The following is an 18,436-nucleotide window of genomic DNA, read 5'->3' on the forward strand; positions in this document are numbered from 1 at the left end:
ATTTCGCAATTTCATGACAACCAATATGGTCATGACTTGAGTAAGCCTAAGAGTGATGAAAATCATTGAGTCAATAAGTGTAAGGTCGCTGCAAAAGCCGCCCGTCAGGTTGAGATGAACTGAAATTACGTTCGAAGGAAAATGAATTAGGAAATGAATTCTCGAAATGGGGAAAATGGAAATGAAGAATTCCAATTTTGGTCTTTCTTTCCCCTTGGCTACCGAAAATTGGATGAGAAAGGGGTCAATGGAAGTCAAAGCTTCTAGAGAAAATTTATGGATAAGAGTTAACCAAGATATTTGGACTTCATTTGACCCATGTGCTCTATTATTTTGTTTGGACCAAACCAATAATGGAGACCAAGCTTCTCACACACTCTTTGACTTCAGTTGACCAGCCACTCTTGCTCTTCACGTTCCTGCCTTGCTGTTCTTTCACTTTCTGCACTTCCACAGAAAGTTGCTCAGCCCGACAAGCCCCGATTCCCTTTACTATTTCGGCCATAACTTCTTCTTCCGACATCGGTTTAAGGTGAGATCACCTCCATTTGAAAGCTTATCGTCTTATCTTTCTAGGAACATATTATGAGTAAAATTTGGCCCAGTAGATTTTCCTGTAGGTCCGATTGAATGGACAAAGGTCCAGTCGGGATTGAATCTGACCCGGTTTGAGAGAGAGCTCGCTTACAATGGTTTTAAGAACTCATTTTTGCTTCAAAATTTTTGTGGGATGTTCTAGACATATAGTACTTGATTTGGCTGAGTTAGGATCTCAAATTTAGTTGAGTATTGATGAGTAATCATGGCTGAATGGAGATGATTTTTGAGGAGCAGAAACTGCCTGTTTGCATGTCTGAGAGAATTGGATGAATTGGAGATCTTCAAAGTTTTATTTTGACTTCAAATTTTCGGTGAACTCATGAGACATACAGAATAAGGTTTTAGCAAGTTGATTTCGCATTAATTTGGAGCGTAGGATGAAATTAAGGACTGTTGTAAATGGTATAAGCAGAACCGGTTTCTGCTCTGTTCTGGGAGGGTGCTGTCCGATTCTGTTCAAGGCTGGAATTGGTGTCGCCTTGGCTTGAATTTTTTGTTTAGACATGCTACGACGTATATGCATGTGTTATTGAGGAGTATATGCAGTGGATTGACGATTAGGGGTAGTTTTGTGGCTAAACGGCGCGAATGAACCTAAATCGTACTCTGCCCTGTTTTGGATAGAATTGATTTTGGACTTGGACGTTTGACTGAGCGGTTGTGGCTAGCTCAATTAAAAAGGTAAATTGCCCTTAACCCTTTATTAAGACATTAGGGTACTAAGGGACCAATTTGTGATCCAATTGGGTGAATTATGAGGCAAGTTATGCATGATCGATTGCATTGAATGATTATATGGTATTTAATCATCTGTATGATACGAGAATAAATTATGCTTGAATTGGCGGGACTTATACTTGTTAACTTGATTGCATAGTGGTGCAATTTGTGCCGGGCCTAGTGTAATGTGGCCGTGAGTATTCTCGTGTGATAGATTAATTGTTCGCTAAGTCGAGCTATACTCGATCATGAAGTCTACAAAATGAGAATTGTATTTGTGAACCTTTGGCCAATGGGAAGGTTTTGACTGAATTTGAGTCTGATCGATTGGATTGCAAAGTCATGGACTATGGTAACCCGAGGCGTTATGACGCGGGTTATGAGATTATTTGTACCCTGATGCGTTATAACGCGGGGTTTTGACATTATCCCGAGGCGTTAAACGCGGGATTTGACCTGATGCGTTATTACGCGGGTCCCGGCAAATATATATATAACCCGATGCGTTATTACGCGGGTCTTGCCAAGTACCTCAAGATAGCCCGATGCGTTATTACGCGGATCTTGTTATTAAAAAAAAAAAAAAAGATTACTATACCAAGACGTAGAGCTTGGTTCTGAACCACCGAATGCCTGGTTATTGTGATTGTTTAAATTGCCAATGTCTATGTCTGCACTCGCATCATATCTATACTGATTTTATTGACGTCTTCGGACGTCTTTGATTTGAGAAGTAGTTTGGAGGTACTAGTGGCTTAGTCTAGGGTTAGGGTTGATTTCTCGAGATTTATTCTCACCCCGTCGTGGGATCCTTTTTTTTAGACCCCTGCACTCGAAGATGCTACCGGTTCGCACGGGAGATCCCAAGGAGATGACCTCCACTTTTGATGAATTTCCCGATGGTAGAGGGTTTATATACATTAGGAAGTGTACTGCCGTCCGGGTGGATGAAGGAAAGGAACAGTTAGTACCTCATCGTTATGAGGCGTGGTATCGTCGAGTTAGGAACATTACAACAGGTCCACTAAAGCCAACGTAAGTCCCTAGAGGAGTAGTGCCCAACCGGTGTCACCCTATCCGAGATGACGTAGAGCTGGAAATTAGTATGGTTGGATCGACGAACATCCTAGAGAGTACTCATAAAGCCGAGGAGGACATAGAAGTGATCGAGATTTCTGACTCGAAGAAGGAGGAGGAGGAGGAGAATGCCATTGAGGTACGATCTGACAGTTCTTCTGATTACGACCCCAGAGCGGACCAAGACGAGGATGAGGATGAGACCGATAGTTCAGTGTAGTGGTGTTATTTCTCCGGGATTTTGGTTGTCTTTTGCTAGAGACTTTTGACGAGACCAAGTGGATGTCCGTTGTATTTTGACCCGACCTTCCTGTAAGACTTTGATGCATATGTTAATTATGTGTGGGGTACCTCGATGTACCTTTTGTTTGTCGTGGTTATTTATTTAGTTCCGCGTGTACATCTAATTTGAGTTTTATCATCGTTCGGATCCTGGAGTATGACGATCGTAAAGGGATGTGGCGAGCACTAGGGTACGCGGGCGTGACAAAACTAGTCATCGTCTTATATCCTATCGGCGACGGCATCTACAAGTGGTGACCCCATGCACGTGGCACTCCGGGCACAGCAAGTAGGCATTCCCAAAGGAGCATCGGTCCTTCACAGGCTACAATCGGCATCCGACAAACTATCCATACTCCATACCGGCTGTGCACCGTACCTAAAGAGTCGGACATCTAATAAGTCGTGTGATTTCGTGTTGTAAGTACAGTATGAACTTATTAGGCGTCGCATGATCTTTCCATTATATGACCATTCATTTCATTCGACAAACAACTGATTCTTATCTTTAATTATGGTCCGATGCTCATGTAACATGCTCAAGACTCGGCTCGGCTATTTTCATTCTAAAACATGCATCTTGAGTCACACGAGGTCATCCGAATGCGCCATGCTACCCGCACTACTTTGTAGGTAAATACGGGGCAAGTAGTCATAATCGTCCATCCATTTCAACCACCAATAAATCAAATCAGCCCATCATATGATTGATATGAATAGCCAACTCGATAGCAAACATGCACACATTGAGAACCAACTTCATTCTTATAAAAGGGGTCTCGGAACCAAGTAATCAAGTCTCAAGCAATTGGAATCGACTAACCTCCTTGATTAAGGCCATTTAGCCGAATTTCAGTTTTTAACCTAAACCGACCCCAATCGATCTACCTAAATATCTAAATAGTCTAATCACACTAATTCTAAACGTAATTAGCTACTTAACCATGGATTAGGGGTTAACTCACATTTAATTGGGCGAGGCGAGTGCAACGGCGGTCCTTGATAACTTTAGGTGCGAACGTCGAACTTTATTGGATCGCGGCCTAAGACCACCAACAATGGGCACAAACTTTCGGCCCAATGGGCCCACGAGCTTGAGATTAAGCCCAACTTCACAGCCCGGAATAGATTGGGCCTCGGTCTAATTTGCTGGCCCACCAAACAAGCCCAAGCAAAATCGGCTAAAACTGGATAGGCAACAAGACAGGGTAATTCGAGCTATGGTGGCTCGTCCGACGAGCGGCAAGATGGTGGCGAGCAGTAGACGGCTTGGGGAAATCTTGAGGTGAATGGTGGTAGTCGGTGATGGCTCATGGTGGTTAGAATAGTGGCCGTCAATCACAAATAGAAGCAGTGGCATAATAGAATAGAGAATTGAAATAGGGCAGGGGGTTGCTGGTTGCTTCGGTGGTCGGGGTTGGTAGTGGGGGTCGGAGAAAAGATTAGGTGTTGGAGGAAGTGGGGGTGGTGGCTAAGGTAGCCTCACAAAGGTGGAACAGCAAGCAACGTAGAAGGGCAGGGCGGGACAGCGACAGAAGTGGCTTCCTAAGGTTGTTTCGTGGCTCTCCGGTGGTTAGTAGTGGCTAGAGGCATCGGAGGAAGGCGGGTGAGGGTCGTGGGTGGTTGGTGGTGCTCGGTATATACCAGGAACAGCAGCAGCAGCTGCCGGGACCAAAGGAGTAGCAAGAATGGCGGTGGAGGCATAACTAGGCTTGGGGCTATTTATTGTAGTTCGGGGCTATCCCCATGGTGTGTGGTGGTCGTGTGGTGGTCGACGGAAGCTAAGGAGGTTGGGGAGAGGGTGAAGCGGTGGCTAGGGGTGCTCGATTGGAGAGAGAGAGAGAGAGAGAGAGAGAGAGAGAGAGAGAGAGAGAGAGAGAGAGAGATAAGGTAGGGCCTACCCTCATCAATGCTTTGTCTCCTAGTTCATAAACCCTATGGGGCAAAATCGTCATTTCTCAAAATATCCAGGGCGTTTTGGTCTTTTGTCATTCTAAGGATAGTTTAGGCAATTAGCAATTCTAAGAAGGGTATTCTAGTCCAAATTCAATCTAGTTTGGTTAAAACGAAGCCTAGGTTCAAGAATTTCAATCCTAACACAAAACGATCAATCGATCAAACCCTAAACTAATTTGATCGTCGATTCAGGAAATTCTCGATTTCCATTGTCTAATTCTTAGGAATTCACTCTCAAGCAACAAACTGGATTTCACGGACAATTTATGAACTATATTCTATTACCAAAAAGTGATCGGATTTCCAAGGTGTCACAACTCTCTCTACCTTGGGAAATTTCGCCCCCGAAATTTACACTGCTACTAATTGTCTTAAAAAAGATCGGGATAAGTACGTCTCATAATTTCTTCACTTTCCCGTGTGGCTCCTTTCGTCCCATGGTGTTGCCGGATCACCTTGACCAAGGGAATCGTCTTGTTACGGAGCACTTGTTCTTTCCAATCCACGATCCCGATTGGGTGTTCTACATACAACGCTCGCTCATTCAATTCGATCTCTTTGTAGCTTGGTATATGAGCGGGGTTAGGCTCGTACTTCCTCAACATCGAGACGTGAAATACATTATGAACTTGAGCAAGCTTGGGTGGAAATGCAAGACGATATGTCATAATCCTAATTAGTTCCAAAATCTCGAACGATCCAACGTATCTTGGACTCAATTTTCCCTTTTTCGCCAAATCGGGATGTTCCTTTTATAGGTGATACCTTTAGAAACACATGATCCCCAACTTGAAATTCCAAAGGCCTACATCTCTTGTCAGCATAGCTTTTTTGACGATTTTGGGCCGCCTTAAATTTATCCGTAATGATCTTGATGGCTTCTATCGATTGTGGTATTAAATCGGGACCCGTAATCTTCTTTTCTCTAACTTCAACCCAACAAAATGGTGTCCCGCAAAGTCTACCATACAGAGCCTTGAATGGTGCCATCCGAATACTACGTTGATAACTATTATTGTAAGCGAATTCAACTATGTGTAATTGTTCCTCCTAGTTACCTTTGAAATCCAAGACACAAGCTCGCAACATATCCTCGAGTGTTTGAATCGTCCTTTCGGACTAACCATCCATCTACGGATGAGAAGCCATACCGAACTGCAATTTTGTTCCCGTGGCATTTTGTAAGCTTTTCCAAAACATTGTAGTGAATTTAGGATCATTGGAACTCCATGTAATCTTATGATATGTCTCACATACAAGTCTGCATACCTATCTAAGGCAAAATCCTTTCTAACGAGAATGAAATGTACCGACTTTGTCAATCTTTCGACTATGATCTAGATTGAATCATGTCCTTTCTGACTTCTCGGTAAGCCCATCATGAAGTCCATAGTGATGTGTTCCCATTTTCATTCCGGGATTTCTAAGGTTTGTAGCAATCCTTCAGATTTACAGTATGCGCCTTAACCTGCTAACATATCAAGCACTTTGCCACATGTTTAGCTATGTTGGCTTTCATGCTACTCCACTAATAATGTTGTTTTAGGTTCCGGTACATCTTTGTACTTCCCGGGTAAATACTATAGTTGCTACAATACGCTCTTGACAAGATATCCTTCTTTAACTTCTCGTTGTCGAGTACGACTAAACGTCCTCGGAACTTTAGAGTTTTGTCGTTAGTTACTTGGAAATCGGCGCTTTTCTTGGCTGAGCTATCTTGAAGGATCTTTTGGACGGTGGGGTCCGTCGATCGCAAGGTCTTAATCCTTACCCGTACTTTTGGCTCAATCCTCAAGGTCGCAATTAAACTTGATAAGTGACTAACTTCCAACTTGAAGTCAGAGTCTCTAACTTCCTCTAGTAAATGCCATTCATCGAACTGTAATTGAGCAATTATTGATTTTCTACTCAAGGCATCCACGACCCTATTCGCCTTACCCGGATGGTATAAAATCTCACAATCGTAATCCTAAAGCAACTCCATCCATCGATGTTGCCTCATGTTCAATTCCTTTTACGAGAATAAATACTTTAAGCTTTGATGAACGATATACACCTGAAATCTCTCTCTAATTAGATAATGTCGTCAAATCTTGAAGGCAAATACAATCGCAGCCAATTCCAAATCATGTGTTGGATAGTTCATCTCGTGGGGTCTTAATTGGCGAAAAGCATAGGTGACCACTCTTTCGTGTTGTATTAAGATGCAACCTAAATCTTTGAGCAAGGCGTCGCCGTAGATCTCAAATCCTCAAGAACTAGACAGAATATTCAAAACAGGAGCTGTAGTTAGTTTATGCTTAAGCTCTTGAAATTCCGCTCGAATTTCTCCATTCATTCAAACTTTACGTCCTTCTTGAGTAATTGCGTCAAAGGCGAGGCTATAGTTGATAATCTTTTTACAATCGTCTGTAATAGCTCGCTAACTCGAAGAAACTTCTAATCTTAGTCACTGTCGTTGGCCTTGGCCGGTTTATAACTACTTCAATCTTTGATGAATCGACGGCAATACCCTCTCTAGATACTACATAGCTAGAGGATGCCACGTGAGCTAACTAGCATTTACTAAAATTGGCATACAATTGACTCATTCTAAGAGTTTTCAACACTCTCCTCAAATGTTGTTCATGATCTTCAGGATTCCTCGAGTACACTAGAATGTCATCTATGAACACGATCACAAAACGATCAAAGTAATCCTTGAATACTCTATTCATTAAATCCATAAAAGCAGCGGGAGCATTTGTCAATCTGAACGGCATTATCGTAAACTCATAATGCCCATAATGCATCCTAATGTAGTTTTGAGAATATTCTCTTTCCCGATCCGCAATTGACGATATCCCATTCGCAGATCTATCTTAGAGAATACTAAAGCCCCTTGCAATTGATTGAACAAATTATCGATCCTTGGCAAAGGGTACTTGTTCTTGATCGTTACCCGATTCGGTTGTCTCAAGTCAATGCATAATCGCAATGATCCGTCTTTCTTTTTCACGAACAATACAGGTGCTCCCCAAGGCGATGCATTAGGACGGATAAATCCTTTTTCCAATAACTCTTGCATCCGAACCTTGAGCTCGGATAACAATATCCTGTTTGGTGCCTTAGAAATTGGCTCCATTCCAGGGATCAATTCAATCGCAAACTCAATTTCCCTTTTTGGTGGTAAACCGGGCAATTCCTTAGGAAAGACATCGAGAAATTCTCGCACGATTGGAATGTCCGCCAACTTAGGTTCCTCAATAGAAACATCAACCACGGACGCTGCATAACCTTGGCAACCATTCTCTAGTAAACGAGTCACCTCAAGTGATGAGATCATCATCGTCGAGGTTCCTCCTTGACTACCCACAAATTCAAAGCTAGCACCATTCAATGGACTAAACTGAATCACCTTATGATAACAATCCATTGTAGCTCTTTGCTTCTTTAGCTAGTCCATTCTAACTATCACATCAAAGTCATATATTTCTAACATAATCAAATCTACCTTATCCTTATGACCACCCACAACAAGTCCGTAATCGGGGCTACCTACAACAGCTATTATGCTATCCTTTAGGGGTGTAGAAATTCTAAACATAGTGCCCAATGGTTTTAGACTCAAACCAACGAGTTTAACAAATTGTTCAGCCATGAATGAATGTGTAGCACCAGGATTAAGCAGATCATAGGCAACTTGGTCACGTAAGAGAACCGTACTTGTTACGGTTGGCGAATCCTTCACCTCATCTTGGGTGACCACAAACACCATTCCTTGTGCCGGAGATCGATTCGGAATGTTCCTTAGCATTGAGGGCAATTCCTCACTTGGTGACCAAACCGACCACACTCGTAACATGCTCCAGTCTTCATTGGACGCTATCCCGGTCCATGCCTCCGAATGTACATACGACACTCCTCGCCTTGGCAATATGTCGGCTTGTTAATCGCACTTGCCCTATTCGGCAGAATATGAGTCTTGCTACTAGACATCGGTTTCTTTCCTTATCGAACATCTCTCATGTTCGAACGGGCAAAACATGAACTAGAAGTAGTGGCAGCCCTTTCCATCAAATTCGTTTCTACCAATTGGGCTCTGATATAGCTCAATATAGTCCTTTAGGTTAAAGGGCACCAATACATCCTTTATCTTGGGTCCCAAACCATCCCGAAATCTCTTAGCTTTATCCTTAAGATTCTCAACCATTCTTGGAGCATATCGAGACAACACTGTAAATCTTGCCTCATATTGGTCCATCGTCATCCGATTTTGACGCGGATGCATGAATTCATTCAACTTCCGTTCCCGAGCGCAATCTAAAAAATACTTGCCATAAAAGGCTTCCACAAATGTATCCCACCTCAAAATTGCGCCTTTAGGAAAGATTTGTCCTTTGAATGCCTCCCACCAATTGCTTGCATTACCCCGCATCCGATAGACGGCTAGAGTAATCTTGTTCTCATCAATGAACCTTAGCAAGGCAAACACCTTCTCAAGTTCCTTAATCCACTGGGTAGCAGCTTTAGGGTCTCCTTCTCCCGCAAACTTAGGTGGCTTCAACTTCAAAATTGATTCCACTAACTTGTGCATTTGCATGCCTTCATTGATGTTCACGGCTAAAGGACCTACTTGGGGTACCTCAGCGACGGCGGCATTCTGATTTCTCGTCCGTTGTTCTACCAAATATCTTAGTCCTTTTAGGATGTTATCGATCATTCTCGGATCCCTTTTAGGAAGTCCATGAGATGTTCCTTCACCTCCCAAGGTTTCATTGACCCTTGGATTCTACTAGGCAGGCCTACTTTGGGGTGCTCTTCCATCGCGCTTGCTCATTATGTAGGTATTATATTGAATCCCGCTTACCCCATAGCAAAGCGCGATAAGAAGGCAACTCAAAAGCATTAGAATATAAGCAGCAATCACATGCATGAATCGTATAATCCGACTAACTATCCTATTTTCCAAAGCTCCTTATCACTCCGGATTCATAACCCGGTGAATAGGCCGATCTTGCTCTGATACCACCTTGGGCGGGGATGTCACGTCCCGATCCTCGAGAACGCACTATCCCTACCAATTCGCCTTAGGTCATAATGATAACGTCCTATATACGTTATCGACCCATGATACCATAATGCACATACGGAAATGTATAACTCCCAAATACATAAAACAACATTGATAGTTAAATATAAACACTCGTAATAGTAGGATGTCAAAACACGTTGCAATCAATACAATATCAAAAGTATATCATAGTAACCCTATACAGCCTACGTTAAGTACAACCCCACACTTCGGGGTGGCTCTCTAAGACCATCAAAAAGAGGCAAAAAAGGTCGGGTAGGGTTAGTCGTTTATCTACTCCAAAAGATATAGCTCCAAAGACTATGAACTCCAAAAGTCAACCTTAGGGGTTATGGTCAGAAGAAACTTCCACTATGTCATCATCACTCGAGTTAGGTTTAGGGTCGGGATCTACTATCTTGCTATCGAGGTTACCCATAAAACCGGAATGATCTTCGCGAGGACCAAAGGCTTGATTGCTATCATGAAGAACCCATGCCCTAAAGGGATGAGGCACCAAATCATCAAAGCCTTCCTCTACGTAGATTGTTGTGATACATTCTTTTCGGATCTTATTCATGCCGGGGACTGGGTGACGGGTAACCCGAATTCCAATGTGAGATGGAATCCGATACCTAACTAGACATTGCGGATCCGACATCTTACCTTGGACCCGAAAGATGTTCCCATAATGGAGTAAGATATAATCTTAGTGAGTCAACGCCTAAGCCCTACTAAGGCGTTAATTCATCTAGAACGTCCTATCAATCAATTACTTGGCACCAGATAGGTATATCAATCACGTGCAACTTACCCATTGAGATATCATGCATAATGCAACGTGAATGCAACATATAATCGTGTCAAATCAAAGCAATAATCGGTTAAATAATCGTAATGCATCCGAGCATCGATCGGACATTGGACACCATACGAGGTCCATTTATTAATTAATGATCCGGGACAATTAATGAAACCTATACCGCCCTTAACGGTGTCTTCACGTAAACAAGGCATTGTCCCATAACCTATCAGCAATGACATCTACAAGTGGTGACCCCATGCACGTGGCACTCTAAACACAGTGAGTAGGCATTCCCAAAGGAGTATCGGCCCTTTACAAGCTACAATCGGCATCCGACAATCTATCCATACTCCATACCAGGTGTGTACCGTACCTAGAGAGTCCGGCATCTAACAAGTCGTGTGATTTCATGTTGTAAGCATGGCATAGACTTATTAGGTGTCACATCATCATTCCATCATATGACCATTCATTTCATTCGACAAATAGCCGGTTCTTATCTTTAATTGTGGTCGGATGCTCATCTAACATGCTCAAGACTCAGCCCTCGGCCATTTTCATGCTAAAACATGCATCTTGAGTCACACGAGGTCATCCGAATGCGCCATGCTACCCCCATTACTTTCTAGGTAAATACAGGGCAAGTAGTTACAACTGTCCATCCATTTCAGCTACCAATAAATCAAATCACCCTATCACATGATTGACATGAATAGCCAACTCGATAGCAAATATACACACTTTGAGAACCAACTTCATTCTTATAAAAGGGGTCTCGGAACCAAGCAATCAAGTCTTAAGGAATTGGAATCGACTAACCTCCTCAATTAGGACCATTTAGCCTAATTTCGGTTCTTAACCTAAACCGACCCCAATCGATCTACCTAAATATCTAAATAGTCTAATCACACTAATTCCAAACGTAATTAGCTACTTAACCATGGATTATGGGTTAACTCATATTTAATTTGGCGAGGCGAGTGCAACGGCGGTTCTTGATAACTTTAGGCGCGAACATTGAACTTTATTGGATTGCGGCCCAAGACCACCAACAATGGGCACAAACTTTCTGCCCAATAGGCCCACGGGCTCGAGACCAGGCCCAACTTCATAACCCGGAATAGATTGGGCCTCTGCCCAATTTGTTGGCCCACCAAAGAGGCCTAAGCAGAATTGGCCAAAATAGGATAGGCAACAAGCGGGGGTAATCCAGGCCGTGGTGGCTCGTTCGGCGGCAAGCAAGGTAGCGGCGATAGCGGAGAGCTTGGGAAAATCTTGAGGTGACTGGTGGTGGTCATAATAGTAGCGGGCAGCCATAAACAAAAGCAATGGTAGAACATAATGTAAGACCAAAATAGGGTAGGGGAGGTCGTTAGCTATTTCGGTCCGTCCAATGATTCTGTGGTTGTAACCGGTGGTCGATGCTGGTAGTTGGGGGTCAAAGGAAAGCTTAGGTGGTTGGAGGAAGTGGGGGTAGCGGCTAAGGTGGCTGTACAAAGGTGGAACAGATGGCGATGTAGCAGAGCGGGACAGCGACATAAGTAACTTTCCGGGGCTATTCCGGGGCTCTCCGGTGATCGTTGTGGCTAGAGGCGTCGGAGGAAGGTCGGTGAGGGTCGTGGGTGGTTGTTGGTGGTTGGTACACGTCGAGAACAGCAGTAGCAGCTGTAAGGACCGAAGGAGCAGCAGCAATGATGGTGGAGGCAGAACCGGGAGTCGGGGTTGTTTATGGAGGTTAGAGCTTATCTCGGCGATGTGCGGTAGTCCTGTGGTGGTCGACGGAAGCTGAAGAGGTTAGGGAGAGGGTGAAGCGGTGGCTGCGGGTGCTCAACCGGATAGAAACCGATATATATATATATATATATATATATATATATATATATATATATATAGGAGAGGGGGGTCGGTTGGATGAGATGAGGGGGAATAAAAGAGAGATAAGGGCGGTGGCCCTTTTTGACCAAAGAGGGAGAGAGAGATAAGGTAAGGCCCATCGTCATCAATGCTTTGTCTCTTAGTTCATTAACCCTATGAGCAAAATCATCATTTCTCAAAATATGAAGGGCGTTTTGGTTTTTTTGTCATTCTAAGGGTAGTTTAGGCAATTAGCAATTCTAGGGAGGATATTCTCGTCCAAACTCAATGTAGTTTGGTTAGAACAAAGCCTAGGTTCAGGAATTTCAATCTTAACATGAAACGATCAATCGATTGAACTATAAACTAATTCGATCGGTGATTCAGGAAATTCTCAATTTCTATTATCTAATTTTCAGCAATTCACTCTCAAGCAACAAACTAGAATTCACAGACGATTCATGAACTATATTCTATTACCAAAAAAGATCGGATTCCCTGTGGCGTCACACCTCTAATCTAACCCAACCACGGTTAACTAAACTAATCCGTCATTAACACTAATTAATCTATTCTCTAAACGTAATTAATGTCCTAATCAGAGTTTAGGAGTTAACTCACAAACTCAACGGCCAGCAATGACGAACGATCAGCGGCTATGATTTGAGCAAGACACGGGCGCAGAGGTGGGCGAGGTTCGTGGTGACGATAACCCGTGGCCGTGCGGCAACGAATGACGAACATCAGAACTTGAATCGACGCCGAACGAACCGGATCTCCACCAACCAGCCTCTGTCTATCATGAATTCATGAAAATTCAACCATTTCTTTGACAATCAGCCCTCGGATCCGAGTTGCCTTCGATGTTACGGTCGCTTAGGAGAAAACAGAGCTCAATTTGCCCTTCGGACGAGCTCAAACGAGCGATTTCTTCTCGAGCATGCACGTAAAATGGAGAGAGAGAGGGAGCTCGGGATGGGGAAAGGTTTTTTACAAAAATTGAAAGGGAAGAGAGGAGAGAAAGAGAGGGTCACGACTAGCTTGAGGAAGAAGAAAAATGTGTGGCCCACAAGTGAAATCCACATCAATGAGTTTCTTCTTTTATGAACAATATTTAGGGGTAATTTGGTAATTTTACAAGCAAGGACGGGTTAGTCATTTGGCACAAATGATTGAGGGTACTTTGGTAATTTAACATTAAATGTAAAATGGTAATTTTGCAAAGGGGTGGAATGGTCATTTCAAGGTAAAAGGGTAAAATAGTAAATTTACCTTTAAGGGCAAAATGGTAAATTCACTTCTAACATTAGACCAGGACTACCCTCGCGCGCGAATAATCTCGACACTTTAGTTCGACGGTTCGACTATCCGGGCTTGATTTTCTCCGATCGATCCCACTGGATCATTCAAATCCCTTTTCGGATCAATTACAATTGCGCCCAACCATTGTCCCTTAAATATCAAAAATCCAATCTCATTCACCAGGCTGAAATTCGAGACCAAAATCTATCGAATTTATTTTATTACGAACCTCAAAATTTCGGGATGTCACATGAGGGCTGAGTTTGCAATAACCTCTTCAACCCTCTTAATTGCCCGTGGTGGAAACTCAGCGATCGAGAATGACACGGAAGTAGGAGAGATCGTAGGGCGAGGAGGGCTAATCCTGGCCGGTCTAGAGGGTTGTTGTTCCCGAAGACGACATTTTCAGTTTGTGTAAACAACTTAGTGAGGGCAGGGGAAAATTTGAGCCATGGCGAATCAGCGATGACGACATGATCAAGACCAAGAAGATGAAGATGAAGAAGCAAACATTACCGATGATCTTGAATATTTAGACGGTGCTTCAACTCTTAGATTTGAATATTCAGTGGGGGTTTTTCTTATTTTCATGATCGATTAATCGAAGTGTTTGATGCAAAATGAGAAAACGAATAACACATTGAGTGAAAGGGGGAATGAGGGTGAACAGTGAAGAGATATGAGATGCGTTTTTTACATACAACTGAGCTTTGAATTGAAGAAGTGTATATGGAAGACGACTAGTTGAGTGAGGAATATGTTTTTGCAAATATGGGGTTCAATTACATCAATTGCGAACATTATTTTTTTTTGCCAATGAAGGACGTTGGGCTGTCAAAAACTTGTTTATTATTGGCATGAGAGGTGTGTTTTAGAAACAGAGAACAAAGAAGTAAATGAGAACAGAGAAAGTGACACAAAAGCGAAAAAGAAGAAAAGCAAATGAAATGCTTAAAAAAGATGGGACCCACAAAGGTTAATATCGTCAAAATAATATACTAGGGAGAATTTTAGCGATAATGGGAGTGGAAAAAGCTTCACCCTATTCCTTACATGTATCTAAAGGAAGAAAAAAGTACAATATATAGCTAATGATTTGTGGAAACAAATTAGCTAGAACAAATGCAACTAGAATAACTTTCTCAAGCTACGGCCTCTTTATAATGAAAGATAAAATTGAATTTATTAACTTTGGAAACTCTTGCTACACTTTGCACTCGCCAAGAATACAAGAATTGCCTGGTTAGCGATCTGATTGAAAGCAATTTTTGGAATTAGTGATAAATCAGGAATAAATCTCAGAGAATTAGTGACAGCAGCTCACAGGCCTAAAAAGCACTGGGTGAAGGGCAATTTGAGGTCCAAGGCACGCCAAAATTAATAGTACTTAACCTTTCCAAAAAATGCTTCTTTTGAAAATGACAAGGAGAAATTCTTGTCAGGACCCAGGTTCAATGGGTTAAGTGAATCACAGTCGTTGATAATGTAAGGCCCATAAAATCAATTATTGTGATTTAGCCTATCCAATGAGTAATGCACCCAGGTCCGATGAAGAAGTTGGTGAAGAAGACGAGGAGGTCCTGCAAACTTCTAAAACCCATCACCTCATTGCCAATCGTTTGAACTTCACCACAAAGAGGAGGTTGCTCGACGTACGCATGCGTTGCCGCCGTAAAAGGAGAGGTTTAGAGGTTCTTTTTGTTTTGTAAGTTCTCTTTCTCTTTTTTCATAGCCTTTTTTTTATCACCTTCTCAAAGAGTGCTTTAGAATTTTCCCTCAATTTCAGATTTGCTACGTAATTTGAATATTTAAGCTCTGTTTTTATCGTAGAAAGTGAATGATTTGAAAAATATTTTTCTCTAAATAATCTTTCGTACCGCTTAAAAAAATGAATAAACGCTAAATATTTCCATCATCCATGGAAATGTTTAGATATAAATTGCTATCGATAGTTAAAACATTTATTTATTGACTATTATTTCAACCGATAGAAGAGATCGTTTTTTTAGAAAATGTGTTTCAAATTAAGTATTTTTTATGAAACAAATGGAGCCTCGATAAAAGCAGAAAAGTATCGGGAGATTAATGAGTGGAAAGTTGTGGTTTGACATGTAAAATTTACAAGATGGTTTTCGTGAAATGTATTGCCACGTTGAACTCGAAATTGCGGGACAAATATATTTTTTGCGGTTTGAGTTTGACCATGACATTTTCCTTTTTCCAAGAGGTCAGGCCACCACATCTGTGATAAGGCGAAGGTGAAATGCTCACAACTCATATAACCAACGAAGGAGATGAATAAACTTTTTGTATTCTCACCTTCATTCACCCATATCAGCTTTGCTACCATGACAGCATGATAATACTATCATTATTCTTGGCACTACGATTTTTCGATTGATGAGTATTTTATGCAAAACACAAGGTGATGGTATGTAGATCTATGGTCAGAAACGATCGACACTATGAGACTGTCATGTAAGCGTTTCCCATATCAAAATGATTACAATACTTGCCTTTATATAGGCTTATTACATGACTCTTAAACTTACTCTTAAATGACTCATAAATATATCTAACATTCAAAGGAGATAGACTCCTAAAAACATGAACAGCTGCGATGCATTTGCAAGACATTTATTAGACATAGAAATACAAACAAACTCTTCAGAAATAAACCAAATTATGACTCTACAATAAGAATTGTTGATTCTCGAACCAGTCTTAGAAGTCGAACGGTGATTGACATCGCCATCATTTCTAGAATATCGACATCAACTACTATAGTAATCAGCAACATCTATGAAATTGGTTTAATTGCTAACAGTCTCGAGCATTCGTCTGCAAATTGGCTGGTTATAGTCAATTAGCCACAATCTTAATTCCCAGATTTTCACTAGAATGTTATCACTCACTCGTTAAGCCTTAATCAGACAAGTTTCACTATAAGAGAAATCAGGAACCTGGCCTGTAGTAGCCGTAGACTGCATAGAAGGTCTGTGCGAAAGTAAGTCCCAGCAAAACGACAGCAGCAATGAAGGAAGTGATTGACCAGGGATTGCCGAAGTACTCGTTCTTGAGAAGGAACAGCCAGCGATACCAACTGTGGCTGGAGTATTCGTTGACCTGCTGAGACAGTGTCGAAAGATAACTGTCGCTGACGTCGAAGACCACCTCTTGGCAGAGCTGGTTGAAGAGGTCAGCAACCTCGGCGTTGCTCCCAAGCCAGTGCTCGATGATCCCGCGATCGTGGAGGTGCCCGATGTCCTTGGGGGAGTTGATCAAGTTGTCCATGAAGATTACGTAGGAGGTAATGTCCTTGGTGCAATTTGAGTGACACTGCTCGAAGGCTATCAAGTTGTGGAAGAGCGACTTAGTCCCATCGTGGATCACAAGCTGGGGAATCTGGAGGCTCCCGCCTTCGAACTGGATGTCCCAGAATCTGTCCGTCTTCCCCTTGCTGAACTTGATCCCAGCTTGCCGAAGCTCCGTCACGCAGTGGATGAGCTGTTGCCGCTTGTGTGACAACTCCTTGGTATCCACCGGGCTCGGGCCCGGGTGCAGGAGGCTTCGCCGAAACAATTCGAGGCAATGGAGCTCACCATGGTCGGGTAACGGGTTGGACTCCAGCCTGTTGCTGCTAATGGTCAAATGCTCATCCGTCGGCTCCGTCGGCTTCATAGGGTCGAAAAACTGCAGTGCCAGGTTGGCCAAGACCCCCTCCTGGTCCAGGTGGCCGTGCTGGAGGCCGTACAGCCGGTTGAGTATGAGGAAAGGGATCTGATTCTCCAGCAGGATCATGTCCCGCTGGATTGCGTTCACGGGTCCTCGCATCGAGAAGACAGGGTCATGGGGAGGGTAGCCGAGTGTTTCGAACCCCTCGGCGACTCCCTGAAACAGCTCGATCACAAAGCACCCGTCAAGAACCATCATCTCCACGAACTCGGTGCTGCTCATGGATATCGGCCCCTCGTAGCAGGTGCGAGCTCTCTCCTCGACCTCCATCACTGAGTCTAGATAGAAGCCTATCCGATGATTGGTACGCATGAGGACGCGGTGGAGGCAGCGCCACTTGTGCTGCTCCATCTGGCGTAGGCGCTCCTTACCGTGGTGATACGGCCCCAGGGAGACAATCTGAGGGACGTAGGCCTTGTCCTTGCCCTTGCCATCCTTGAGATAGTGCGGGATCCGGTGAATGGAGAGCTTCTCCCATGAGCACCCAACATCGTTCTGGCGAGCTTGCTCAAGCTTCTCTTTGATAGAGACGACCCACTGGGGCTCCGGCGACCTCGGCTCATCTTCGGGGACGTTTTTGCCCCCGTTGTTCTCGACCACGGTCCTGAGAGCCTCGCAAGGTTCTTGCTGTAGGTTGTGGACCCGGTTGTCCCGAGGCTGTTGTTGCTGTCGGTGGTGGTGAGCTATTAACTCTGCGGGCGCATTGGAGGGTGACTTCTTCCTGCGTACTGATACCGCTATTCTGACCTTGCGAAGATTGACGCGCAACATGTTACGTATGAAAGCCATCTCTCGCGAAGAATCGGTCTAAGCAAAACAAAAGGAGAGATTCTAATGTCTAGGGATATTGGAACAAAGAAGACAATTTTCCAACATGGAGATTCATAACGGGCTTTATAACATGGTAGCCCTTATGAGGTCACGTCGAGTTCGTCATCAAAAGGGTTGTTTATACGGATAATAATCATGATTATTCAACTGAAGACCTAATAGAGTATTTATCGTTTTGCACATGCTATATTTATTAAAGCAGATGGAGTGAAGGCTCGTCA

The 18,436-nt window shown here is 43.1% G+C and overlaps 2 protein-coding genes across 2 annotated transcripts; both read right to left on the reverse strand.

Moving 5' to 3' along the window:
• Positions 1-8,665: 8,665 nt before the first annotated feature.
• LOC115742113 lies at positions 8,666-9,337 on the reverse strand. Its single transcript, XM_030676226.2, has one exon. The coding sequence runs from the start codon at positions 9,335-9,337 to the stop codon at positions 8,666-8,668; it is 672 nt and encodes a 223-aa protein (XP_030532086.2).
• Positions 9,338-16,495: 7,158 nt separating this feature from the next.
• LOC115742114 (UPF0481 protein At3g47200-like) lies at positions 16,496-18,173 on the reverse strand. Its single transcript, XM_030676227.2, has one exon. It carries the CDS (start codon positions 18,171-18,173, stop codon positions 16,605-16,607), a length of 1,569 nt encoding a protein of 522 aa, XP_030532087.1. The 3' UTR covers positions 16,496-16,604.
• Between the last annotated feature and the right edge of the window lie 263 nt (positions 18,174-18,436).

Source organism: Rhodamnia argentea, chromosome 11 (assembly GCF_020921035.1).
Source record: "Rhodamnia argentea isolate NSW1041297 chromosome 11, ASM2092103v1, whole genome shotgun sequence".
NCBI classification, from domain to species: Eukaryota; Viridiplantae; Streptophyta; class Magnoliopsida; order Myrtales; family Myrtaceae; genus Rhodamnia; species Rhodamnia argentea.